Raw genomic sequence first — 12600 nt, 5'->3', positions numbered from 1 at the left:
CTTTCCCTTTCTATGAGAATGGCCCCTCTCTCTTTCATCTTCTCTTTCATGGACAGTTCAGTTCAGTTCAGTTCAGTCGCTCAGTCATGTCCAACTCTTTGCAACCCCATGGACTGCAGCACGCTAGGCCTCCCTGTCTGTCACCAACTCCTGAAGTTTATTCAAACTCATGTCCATTGAATTGGTGATGAGATCCAACCATCTCATCCTCTGTCATCCCCTTCTCTTGCCTTCAGTCTTTCCCAGCATCAGGGTCTTTTCCAATGAATCAGCTCTTTGCATCAGGTGGCCAGAGTATTTCATGGACAGGGAAAGCCCAAAAACTCTCCTCAGTAAAGGTCTTTTGAAAGAGCAGAACCCTAAACATTCTGGCTGTTCTGAGATTCCTTTGGGGGTACATTTTGTAGGAAAGACACAGCAGAAGTCAGAGAAGCTTGTGAGAAGTTTATTTTAGAGACTAAAGTTAGCTAGTTGACCCCAACCAGCTTTCCTTGGAGGAAATCCCCTGCTGGCGGGGTTGGGATGTGCAGAGACAAAGGCTTCCATTTAGATCAGACTATGGTAGGCTCTTAGTGAGATAAAAGCGATTTGCTGTAATAGGTATCACTGCCCAGTCATCCGGGCAGATATTTAGTTCACGAGTAACATCAACCACTGCTGTTACTCTTACAGTACCTGAAAGAGACAAGGCAGGACAAAGGTCATCTCTGATAACGCTCCAACCCAATGCCTTGACTTTTCTGCCATCACCAGGAATTTCCCTACTGGGATTCAGTTTTCCCAAGTCATTTACAAATATAGGTCTCATTAACTTTTCTCCCAAACCTCTCACCTTTCAAGTTGGGCAGAGTCCCCATATTCTCTCTGCCCCTTCTTCCCTCCCTTCCTCTCTGCCCTTCCTCATGGAGGTTCTGATCCAGGTCTGGAGCCATGTTTGTGTTTTTTACCCCCCTGGAGGATAGTTCTTCCCTTGGTCATCTCCTGTACTTACTGTTGGTTTGCAAATCCCAGAAGAATCTCTTTGGGGAATCGTTACAGAGGCAGGAGGTGAATTTATAATTAAAATTGCCTTCAATCGGAATGTTGCTTAGAAGATAACATTTAATCTGGAGAGAGAGGACCCAGTGTTAGCTTGAGGATGGAAAAGTGAAAGACAAGAAAGGGTGACAGGGGAGGAGGAAGATCTACTCAGTGATTGAAAAGCTGGGGTGAGTGTGGGTCAGAGGCAGGAGGAGTGAACTATGCGATGTCCTCTAGGTCAGAAGGTCTTCTGTCCTCATGTCCTCGAGTTCCTGCTTTAGCAGCGTGGGTCTAGGTCTTGGGAGGAAAGAGGTAAGTGAGTTCACAGGGCTGGGATCAGTCATCTTGGGGCAGTTGGTCATCTGGGGAGCAGGCTTGCCTTGCTTCTCTAGTCAAGGCTGTCTGGAATTGGGCTGTGACCACAGCCTGGCTGCTTGGGCGTGGAAGTCAATGCCAGGCCCCATTGCCAGACTGTGGCTGAGCCCCAGCTGTGTTCCTCTAAAACTCTGTGACTTTCGGTAATTAGTGACCTTTCATAATTAGGGTGATGTGTCTCACTCTTGTTTTCCTCAGTTGTGAGGTGAAAGCAATTACTCACCAAACCTGGCTGCTACATGCTGCTGCTGCTAAGTCGCTTCAGTCTTGTCCAACTCTGTGTGACCCCATAGATGGCAGCCCACCAGGCTCCCCCGTCCCTGGGATTCTCCAGGCAAGAACAGTGGAGTGGGTTGCCATTTCCTTCTCCAATGCATGAAAGTGAAAAGTGAAAGGGAAGTCGCTTAGTCGTGTCCAACTCTTCACGACCCCATGGACTGCAGCCCACCAGACTCTTCTGCCCATGAGATTTTCCAGGCAAGAGTACTGGAGTGGGGGTACCATTGCCTTCACCTAGCAATGGGTTCCAAATGAGATTGAGATCTTGAAGTTAGTTTTCCTTCTCTTTTTCAAATTGAGAGCACTTTACAACTCAAGATCCCAGAATATACAGGCTTCCTTGGTGGCTCAGTGGTAAAAAATTCTCCTGCTAATGCAGAATACACAGGTTCTGTCTCTGGGCCAGGAAGATCCCACATCCCACAGGGCAAACTAAGCACATGCCCATAGCTATTGAGCCTGTGGCTCTACAGCCCATTCTCCCCAACAAGAGAATTCACTGCCACGAGAAGCTCTTTTCCTGCAACTGGAGCGTAGCCCCTGCTCACTGCAAGTAGAGAAAAGCCACACAAGGAAGACCCAGTACAGCCAAAATTAAGAAGAAGCTAAATAAATGAAGATCCCAGAGTACAGCACATGTAAGTTTCAGTGGAGTCAAGAGCATTCTGTCTAGTTAGTGTTCAGCACGGAAGTTTTATTCTGTGGTCCATAAACCCAGAAAGGTCTGTGGATAGTATTCAGTGAGTCTGTGTATTCAGGTTTAAAGAGGTTTTATCTTTATTTTTACTAGACTCTCATTGAAACTGAGCACTTCTGTTACAAAGGCCATCAGTAATCCATGGTGGTATTAGCAGTATGCGTGATCTTATCAAGAAGAGAGACATAGATATGTTTGCACTACATTATAATTTTAGAGATCTTGAAATATTGTCTCTCATCACTACCTTTGTGCTCTATAGGACTGACATGCATGGTCATGGCTGGGGCCATCAGCCCATTTCCTGCAACTTCTCCAGGTAGCTGGCAGCTCTGTGCTGAATGGCCTGTCAGCCCCCAAACAGTAAATTCAAATGTTCTCACCCTTGGGGTTTTACTCAGAATACTTTGGACATCCTGGTGTTTCTATAGAGAAATCTACCTTCACCTTGTTTAGTTTTTTATTACATTCACAACAATATATCTTCATCTATCCCCCTTCATGGATCATAGCATTGTCACGGCAAAGAGTCTTGTGTAACTCAATGAAGCTACGAACCACACTCTACAGGGCCACCCAAAATGGATGGGTCATAGTGCGGAGTTCTGACAAAACGTGGTCCACTGGAGCAGGGAATGGCAATCCACTCCAGTATACTTGCTTTGAGAACCCCATGAATATTGTGAAAATGCAAAATGATATGGCACCAGAAGATGAGCCCCCAAGGTTGGACGATGTCCAATATGCTATACGAGGAAGAGCAGAGAAATAGCTCCAGAAAGAATGAAGAGGCTAAGCCAAAGCAGAAATGACACTCAGTTGTACTCAGTTGTAGACGTGTCTGGTGGTGAAAGTAAAGTCTGATGCTATTAAGAACTTCACTGCATAGGAACCTGGAATGTTAGGTTCATGAATCAAGGCAAATTAGACATGAACAAGCAGGAGATAGCCTGAGTGAACCTTGACATCTTAGAAATCAGTGAACTAAGATACATAGGAATGAGTGAACTTAATTCAGATGACCATTATATCTCCTACTACGGGCAAGAATACCTTAGAATAAATGGAATAGCCCTCAGAGGCAACGAAAGAATCTGAAATTCAGTGCTGGGTGCAATCTCAAAAACAAAGAATGATCTCAGTTCATTTTCAAGGCAAATTATTCAACATCACAGTAATCCAAGTCTATGTCCTAGCCACTAATGCTGAAGAAGCTGAAGTTGAAGAATTCTATGAAGACCTACAACACCTTCTAGATCTAACACCAAAAAGTTATGTACATTTCATAATAGGGGACTGGAATGCAACAGTAGAAAGTCAAGGGTTATCTGGAGTAATAGGCAAGCTTGGCCTTGGAGTACAAAATGAAGCAGGGCAAAGATAGAATACACTGGTCATAACAAACACCCTTTTCCAACAACACAAGAGACAACTCTACACATGGACATCACCAGATGGTCAATACTGAAATCAGATTGATTATAAGCTTTGCAGCTGAAGATGGAGAAACTCCATGCAGTTAGCAAAAACAAGACCTAGAGCTGATTGTAGCTCAGATCATGAGCTCCCTGTTGCAAAATTCAGGCTTGAATTGAAAGTAGGGAGAAACAAGAGACAATTCAGGTATGACCTAAATGAAACCCCTTATGATTATACAGTGGAGGTGATGAATAGATTTATGGGATTAAATATGATAGCAGAGTGCCTGAAAAACTATGGACAGAGGTTCATAACATTTTACAAGAGGTGTGATGAAAACCATCCATAAGAAAAAGAAATGCAAGAATGCAGCATGGTTGTCTGAGGACGCTTTACAAATAGCTGAGAAAACAAGAGAAGCAAAAGGCAAAGGAGAAAGGGAAAGATATGCCCAACTGAATGCAGAGTTCCAGAGAATAACAAGGAACGATAAGAAAGGCTTCTTAAGTGAACAATGTAAAGAAATAGACGAAAACAACAGATTAGGAAAGACAAGAGATCTCTTCAAGAAATTGGACATATCAAGGGAATTTTATGCAAGGATGGACATGATAAAGGACAGAAATGGTAAGACTAACAGAAGCAGAAGAGATTAAGAAGAGGTGGCGAGAATACACAGAAAAACTGTATAAAAAGGTCTTAATAACTTGATAACCATGATAGCATGGTCACTCACCTGGAGAAGGATATCCTGGAGGCTGAAGTCAAGCAGGCCTTAGGAATTATTAGAGTGAACAAAGCTAGTGGAAGTGATGGAATTCCAGCTGGTCCATTTAAAATCCTAAAAGACGATGCTGTTCAAGTGCTGCACTCAATATGTCAGCAACTTCGGAAAACTCTACAGTGGCCACAGGAATGGAAAAGATTAGTTTTCATTCCAATCCTAAAAATGGGCAATTCAAAAGAATGTTCAACTACAGTACAATTGCAGTCATTTCATATGCTAGCAAAGTAATATGCAAAATCCTTGAATACTTGGGATCAGTAGTATGTGATCTGAGAAATTCCAGATGTACAAGCTTTGTTTAGAAAAGGCAGAAGAGCCAGACATCAAATTGCCACCATTTTCTGTACCATAGAAAAGCAAGGGAATTCCAAGAAAACGTCTATTTCTGCTTCATTGACTACACAAAAGCCTTTGACTGTGGATCAAAACAAATTGTGGAAAATTCTCAAAGAGATGGAAATACCAAGTCATTTAATCTGTCTCCTGAGAGACAAAAAGCAACAGTTAGAACTGAACATGGAACAACAAACTGGTTCAAAATTGGGGGAGGAGTACGTTAAGGCTATATATTGCCACTCTGCTTATTTAACATATTTAGCTACATCATGCGAAATGCTGGGCTGGGAAACAACAGAAGCAGTGAAAGACTTTATTGTCTGGGGCTCCAGAATCACTGCAGATGGTGACTGCAGTCATGAAATTAAAAGATGCTTGCTCCTTGGAAGGAAAGCTATGACAAACCTAGACAGCATATTAAAAAGCAGAGATATTACTTTGATGATAAAGGTCCATATAGTCAAAGCTATGATTTTTCCAGTAGTTATGTATGGATGTAAGAGTTGGACCATAAACAAGGCTGAGCATTGAAGAATTGATGCTTTTGAACTGTGGTGTTGGAGAATACTCTTGAGAGTCCCTTGGACTGCAAGGAGATCAAGCCAGTCAATCCTAAAGGAGATCAGTCCTGGGTGTTCATTGGAAGGACTGATGCTGAAGCTGAAGCTCTAATACTTTGGCCACCTGATGTGAAGATCTGACTCATTAGAAAAGAACCTGATGCTGGGAAAGACTGAAACAGAAGAAGGGGACAACAGAGGATGAGATGGTTGGATGGCATCACCAATTCAGTGGACATGAGTTTGAACAAACTCTGGGAAATGGTGAAGGACAAGGGAGGCCTGGCATGCTGCAGTCCATGGGGTAGCAAAGACTTGAACATGACTGAGTGACCGAACAATACAACAGCAACAAAATGTCATCCAGTCCCGTCACTTCATTCAAATAGAAGAGGAAGAAGTGCAAACAGTGACAAATTCTACTTTCCTGGGCTCTAAAATCACTAAGGATGATAACTGCAATTAAAAAATTAAAAGATGCTGCTCCTTGAAAGAAAAGCTATGACAAACCTAAACAAATTATTAAAAAGCAGAAACATCACTTTGCCAACTGACATCCGTATAGTTAAAGCTATTGTTTTTCCTGTAGTCATATATGGATGTGAGAGTTGGACCAGTCAGTCCTAACGGAAGTCAACCCTGAATATTCGTTGAAAGGACTGATGATGAGGCTGAAGCTCCAGTACTTTGGCCACCTGATGCAAAGAACTGACTCAATGGAAAAGACCCTGATTCTGGGAAAGATCAATGGCAGGAGGAGAAGGGGGCAGCATAGGATGAGACCATTAGATATCATCACCAGCTCAATGGATGTGAGTCTGAGCAAACTCTCGGAGATAGTGAAGGATGAGGAAGCCTGGTATGCTGCAGTTCATGTGGTCGCAAAGAGTTGCACATGACTTGTGAAGTGAGCAACAACAATCTTTACGAATCAGAATTTTCACTACTTGAATAACCAAAACAAAAAATTCCTAGTCCCTTGGATGTCCAACAAAACAGCTGTGATTTGTTGTCAAATGGTAGTGTACAGTTTAAGGTCTTTACTCAAGCTTCACGATGACATCCACCGTATAATATAATCTCTAGAAAATAAAATGTAACTTGTTTATATTTAAGTATATTGCCTTTCAGCTAGTGTGCCCATAAAGAAACACACATATTTAGCGGTATCACAAGTTTACTTTTTAAATAATTTTATCATTTTTCTTTATTATGTCTGTTTTCCTTTGTAATCAGTGCGTTTTATTTACAAATTTAGAGCAATTTTCTGGTAAGAGTTCCAAGACCAGCAAAATGGTCCAGACCACAAATGTTTAAGCACTTGGTTAACCCTATGTTTTCTTCAACATTAAATTATTATATGGTGTTTATATTCAAACACATGTTTGAGGATATAATCTATTCCATTTTTAAAATATTTATTTGTATTTATTTATTTATTTGGCTACACCAGACCTAAGGTGTGGCACAAGGGATCTATTGTTGCAGCATGTAGAATCTAGTTCCCTGATCAGGTCCCCTGCCTTGGAAGTAAAGAGTTTTAGCCACTGAACCCCCAGGGAAATGCCGACCTATTCTATACTTGTCTTTATGATCTTTAATACCTCACTTGATCAAGAATTTAGCTACATAAACATTATAATTAGTAGAAAATGAATATTAGATTCTAGAAACATCACACCTATAAAATTATATTTTTTCCAAAGTTTTAAAAATATGAAGGTATATTCATAGTTATACATTTATTTCATGCTTGCATGCTAAGTCGCTCAGTTGTGTCTGACACTTTGTGACCCGCCCCCCACCCCCCGCCCATGGACTGTAACCCACCAGGCTCCTCTGTTCATTGGATTCTCCAGGCAAGAATACTGGAGTGGGTTGCCATTTCCTTCTCCAGGGGATCTTCCTGACCCAGGAATCGAACCTTCATCTCTTATGTCTCCTGCACTGGCAGGCAGGTTCTTTGTTGCTAGCACCACCTGGAAATCTCACGTTTATTTTATAGTTATACATAAATTCTTTCTAATTTGCAGTATCATTCATTCTATGGAGTTCTTTGTCTTTGACTTGTACTTGGTTAGGTTTTAAAAAGTTTGCTTTATTTTATTGTACTAGCATTGTTCTTAAAACAATTTTATTAATCAGCAGCAAAAAATTATATCAGGTGTCAAATTGTTGATTAAAGGCTTTTTTTTACACCTGTTACATTCTCAGGGTTGGAAATGGACTTTCATAATCTATCACCACTAGAAATTACCATTATCACAAAACTTTTATGCCCATCTTCACATTCTTTTTTCATCTGTGCTTTTGATAAATAAAACACAAAATTGAAAAATTATGATTCACTCTCCTTCCCACCTCTAATTAGTATACATAGTTTATATTATTGGATTGTAAACAGAAAAACTGGATAAAGCAGCTGTATTACTCTTTGCTCAATGATCAATAATCTTTCTCCTATAGGTGTGGGGCCATTTCTAGAATGCAGTTTAATGAACAACAATCCTCACACTCCCAATTTTGTTTTCTATTTAGTCCCTGTCCTTAAAGTCTCCAGTGGCTCAGAAGGTAAAGAATCTGCCTGCAATGTGGGAGACCCAAGTTCGATCCCTGGGTCAGAAAGATCCCCTGGAGAAGGGAATGGCAACCCACTCCAGCATTCTTGCCTGGAGAATCCCATGGACAGAGGAGCCTGGTGGGCTACAATCCATGGGGTTGCAAGGAGTCAGACACAACTGAGAGACTAACACTTTCACTTTCAAATCTAATTTGAATTCTGAAGCTGTCAGAAGGTACCTGTGCTTCTTGAGAGATGTCTTTCTGGAATGAGATAGGGTAGATACATGGATTTGGCCCTTGGCCCTTGAACAGAGGTGGCTAACAAGGGATGTGCGTGCGTGCAGTCACTTGGTTGTGTCCAACTCTCTGCGACCCCATGAACTGTAGCCTACCAGGCTCCTCTGTCTATGGAATTTTTCAGGCAAGAATACTGGGGTGGGTTGCCATTTCCTCCTCCAGGGGGATCTTCCCAATCCAGGGATGGAACCTGCATCTCCTATATCTCCTGCATTACTGCTGCTGCTAAGTCACTGCAGTCGTGTCCGACTCTGTGCGACCCCAGAGACGGCAGCCCACCAGGCTCCCCTGTCCCTGGGATTCTCCAGGCAAGAACACTGTAGTGGGTTGCCATTTCCTTCTCCAATGCATGAAAGTGAAAAGTGAAAGGGAAGTCGCTCAGTCATATCTGACTCGTAGCGACCCCATGGACCGCAGCCTACCAGACTCCTCCATCCATGGGATTTTTCAGGCAAGAGTACTGGAGTGGGGTGCCATTGCCTTATCCTGCATTACAGGTGGATTCTTTACGCGCTGAACACTGAGGAAGCCCCTAGGAAGGGAGGATCATGCTTTCGTGACAACACCAGAGGAGACTGTCAGTGAGGTGGAGAAGGACACACTCTTCCTGGGGTGGGAGGGGAAGTTCTGTGGGTTCAACCTGCACAGGTCCTTTCCACGGGACCCAGAGCAGTCAGACAGGAGGAGGCCTAATGCACGTTATCCTTGGAGATCCTCTGGTCTAGATCCTCCCTCTCACCACTGCTGAACTGGGAGAAAGGGAGGAGAAGGATGTGCTTTCCTTATCAGAGAGGAGTGGTTGGAACAACAGTCCACTTCCAACAAAAGAGCAGACGAAGCCAAAGAGCAGAAGAGTGAGCAGAAAGCAGACTCTGCTCAGGTCTTCCTGGGGAGGAGGGTTCACAACCTGCCCATTGGCCCCTCATCTCGTTTCCCCACTTGCCTCAGCCTTCCAGATGGGGTTGTGGGTTTTCCTTCTGAGGCTCTCCATGCTCCTGTCCTTCATCTCCCCAGGACCTGGGGAGGGACTCTCACCTGTCCTCCCCCACCTCTCACACATTTTTCTCTCTCCCCTCTAGTGCTTGTCCCACTAGTCATGTCTTCTCTCTCCTCCTTCCCACACTTTCTGGATTGGGGAGGGGGGTCCCTTCTTTTGTAAAATGACAGTAGTCATCTGCCCTGAGCCCCCATGATTATTCTGAGGCTCAAGTATCTATATGATCATTGGGAGCAGGAGAGTGGGGGTTCATTATGTTATCAGTTACATTATGCAATATTGAAGTCAGAGCTTGATGTAACCGTATTCGTAATTAGGAATCAGACTTTTCCCAAGGTGGGCCTCTGCTTACCACCATGCATTCCCTCAGATCTGTTGAGACTTGAAGCACCACATTGGCCTCTTCACTCCCGTCTATTTGCAGCATCTGCAGGTCCATTGTTATCAGCTGTTGACGGGTTCTGGGAAGAGAGAAGCGGGTCTGAGATCAGAAATCGATCCACGAGAGACAGGGCTTGCGGTCAGCAAGACCAAGGAAACAGAGAAGGTGCAGACGAAGGAGGTGATGAGAGCAGGATGCATCACTCAGCATCTGAGTCTCCTGAGAACTTTTGATTTAGGGTTGTTTTGTACAGATTAGGTGTGCTTACTAAAGCAACTTGAATTCTTTATTTTAAAGCTGAGCATCTTCTTTCCTTCCACTGGTCATCCTAGTTTGCCCCAAAGCGAGGAACTGCCTGGGATGAGGGGCTTTCTAGTGCTAAAACCAAGAAATTCCTGAGCAAACTGGGCTGGGCAGTCACCTTAGTTAGCACAGCTTATTTCAACAACTTGCCATGCCTCAGGGCTGAATAGAGTGGCAGCTATATCTGAACTTGTCCTCACCCAGTGTTTCTTGGTGCCTCCACATTATACCAGCTTCTCAAAATCCTGAGTGGTTTTTTCCAGGATAGGACACCTGGTCACACTACAGAGATCACCACCAGAATCATAATCCAGAAACCCAGCATCCCAAACTCTCTTCCTGGAGAGAAAACTTCCCAAGATTTGCTGAATGATTCTGTTCCTCCCCAGTCCCTAGCTCCATTTCCTACTTAACTCCATTCTGCTTGCCCAGTTTCTTGCTTCTGTCAAACGTGGACCCTCAGTGAACTAGCTTCTAAACCTGCGCTTCCTGATATCAGTGTTTGTGGGGGCAAGTGGTCCTTGTCTTCATCTTTGGTCTTGAGAATCGGGAGAATGTCTAAGCTGCTGAGTCAGCGCAGTCTCATACCACAGGGCCAGGGATCTGTGACCACACCCTCTAATCCCTTCCTGAGTCCTGCCCAAAGCTATTGTTGTCCTTCCTAAAGCTATTGTTGGAACTCGATGACCTGCTTCATCTTCTCTTCTAGGAGGAAAGGTACGAGAAGGTGGGGTTTTCCGAGCAGAATTCTAACAAAGGTATTGACTATGGACAGGATGTGGATCAGAGCTTTGGCTCTGAGGTAAAGAATCCACCTTCCATGCTGGAGTCTCAGGTTCAGTGCCTGGGTAGGGAAGATCCCCTGGAGAAGGAAGTGGCAATCCACTTCTGTATTCTTGCCTGGGAAATCCCATGGACAGAGGAGACTGGCGGGCTACAGTCTATGGGGTCGCAAAAGAGACATACACAACCTAGCAACTAAACAATAACAACAACAGTTATTTACAGCCTATTTGAACACTGGGAGCCTTATTTCCATGGGCAGCCTAGAAGCACCCAGTGGAAATGTAAGGGAAATTGATGACACTCCCTAAGAGGGGAAAAATGGAGCTAGGTGTGGGGTTCATGAGAGTTCCTGGGACTAGAGTTCTGGGAAGTTGAAAAAGTTTTCAGGAACAGATATGCAGATTTCTAGAGTAGGACTGGAGGAGCCCCCTCCCCACCCAATTTTTTTGTTTGTTTTTAATGAGGAGGAGAAAGTCTTGGCTCACGTGTCTTCCTGAGCTTTGGTGGTCCCCAGCTGCAGGCAAAGAATCAGAAGCAGGGCAGCAGGGCTGGCCCTGAGCAGGAGATGGAGAGAGTACATGCTGAATGAGACAGAATGTGATGTCCTAGAGACGTAGGATCCCAGGTGCTCAGCACAGTCTTTATACGCAGATCAAGGAAGTGGAGAGCTGCCAAGCAGATCCATGTTGTCAATCATACATTTATCCTCCCCGCTCATGATCTTTCCTTGTTGAGCTGAAGTTTGTTTGTCTATGGAAAAAGTCAACATTCAGCTTGAGTGTTAAGAGTCTGGGAGAGGAATTAGATTACCCTTCCTGGTTTTCTCACTATTAGAGTTTCTCAGAATGGCCAGGACCTCAGAACATATACCAAACTTTCTTTAGTTGCCAGAAATGATTTCTTTCTCATCCTTCCATGCCGGTGTGTCATGGTCTTAGCTTCAGTCACTGCTCTGATAGTCTCTGGAGCCAGAGAATCCAGCCATGGGAGCAGATTTCAGATCTCAGTCTGTGGCACATTTACTTGATCCCCTTATTAAGTTCAACAGGACATGTTCAAATCCTTTCTTCAGAAACCAAGGTGATCAAGGTCTCCCCAAGGGCTACCAAAAATCATATGGTGGGGGGAGCTAGAGATAGGCTGCTCTGGATGATGGAAAATTGAGGTCACAACACTGGGTGACTTGAATATGTTTGTGATTATAGAGTCCTTCTTAACTTCAGGGTTAATGATACGTCCTACAGATGCCCAAGATCCCCAGCTGCCCCAGAGTCCCCAGTGCAGGCAGTATTTTAACTCTAGACAATTTCTGTACATAGTTGGCATCCCTAAATCAGACATCTGAGCACTGAAGAGTCTGCTTATTTCACCATTGAGGTGGCCATGTTTTTACTGCTGTATTATAGCACGAGACACACAGGAAGACCCACAGTGGGAAGGATTGTCTCCATTAGAACAGAACCCAAGCAGTGTCCAGAGATTGCTCTGGCAGGAATGAGAGATTCTCTCCCTAGGATGAGAGGGAAACTGGCTCTTGATGGCACTGGCATTGTGATAGTTTTTATTCAGTTAAATCTATTCCTTTACCTACGATGTCATGACATTGTGGAATTTGTTCCTATCCTTTGCATGACAGATGGCAGTATGGGAAGACTTTCCCTGGCATGAAGGTGAAAATCAGGGTTCTGAGAGTTGCCTGTGTATATCTCCAGAGCCAGAATTCAGATTTAAAGTCCAGGTGTATGCCTCTGTTTCTGAATATATCTTTGTGCGTTGCTCTGCCTGCTTATTGTACTCCTG

The 12600-nt window shown here is 43.8% G+C and overlaps 1 protein-coding gene across 1 annotated transcript; it reads right to left on the bottom strand.

Annotated features, from left to right (window-relative positions):
• Positions 1 to 556: 556 nt before the first annotated feature.
• Positions 557 to 11380, bottom strand: LOC138080256 (prolactin-inducible protein homolog). Its single transcript, XM_068973206.1, has 4 exons — positions 11286 to 11380; positions 9682 to 9790; positions 992 to 1106; positions 557 to 675 (listed from the first exon to the last, which is right to left on the bottom strand). The coding sequence occupies exons 1-4, from the start codon at positions 11378 to 11380 to the stop codon at positions 557 to 559; spliced, it is 438 nt and encodes a 145-aa protein (XP_068829307.1).
• Positions 11381 to 12600: the final 1220 nt, after the last annotated feature.

Source organism: Capricornis sumatraensis, chromosome 5 (assembly GCF_032405125.1).
Source record: "Capricornis sumatraensis isolate serow.1 chromosome 5, serow.2, whole genome shotgun sequence".
NCBI lineage: Eukaryota > Metazoa > Chordata > Mammalia > Artiodactyla > Bovidae > Capricornis > Capricornis sumatraensis.
This window is presented reverse-complemented; position numbering and strand designations above follow the sequence as displayed.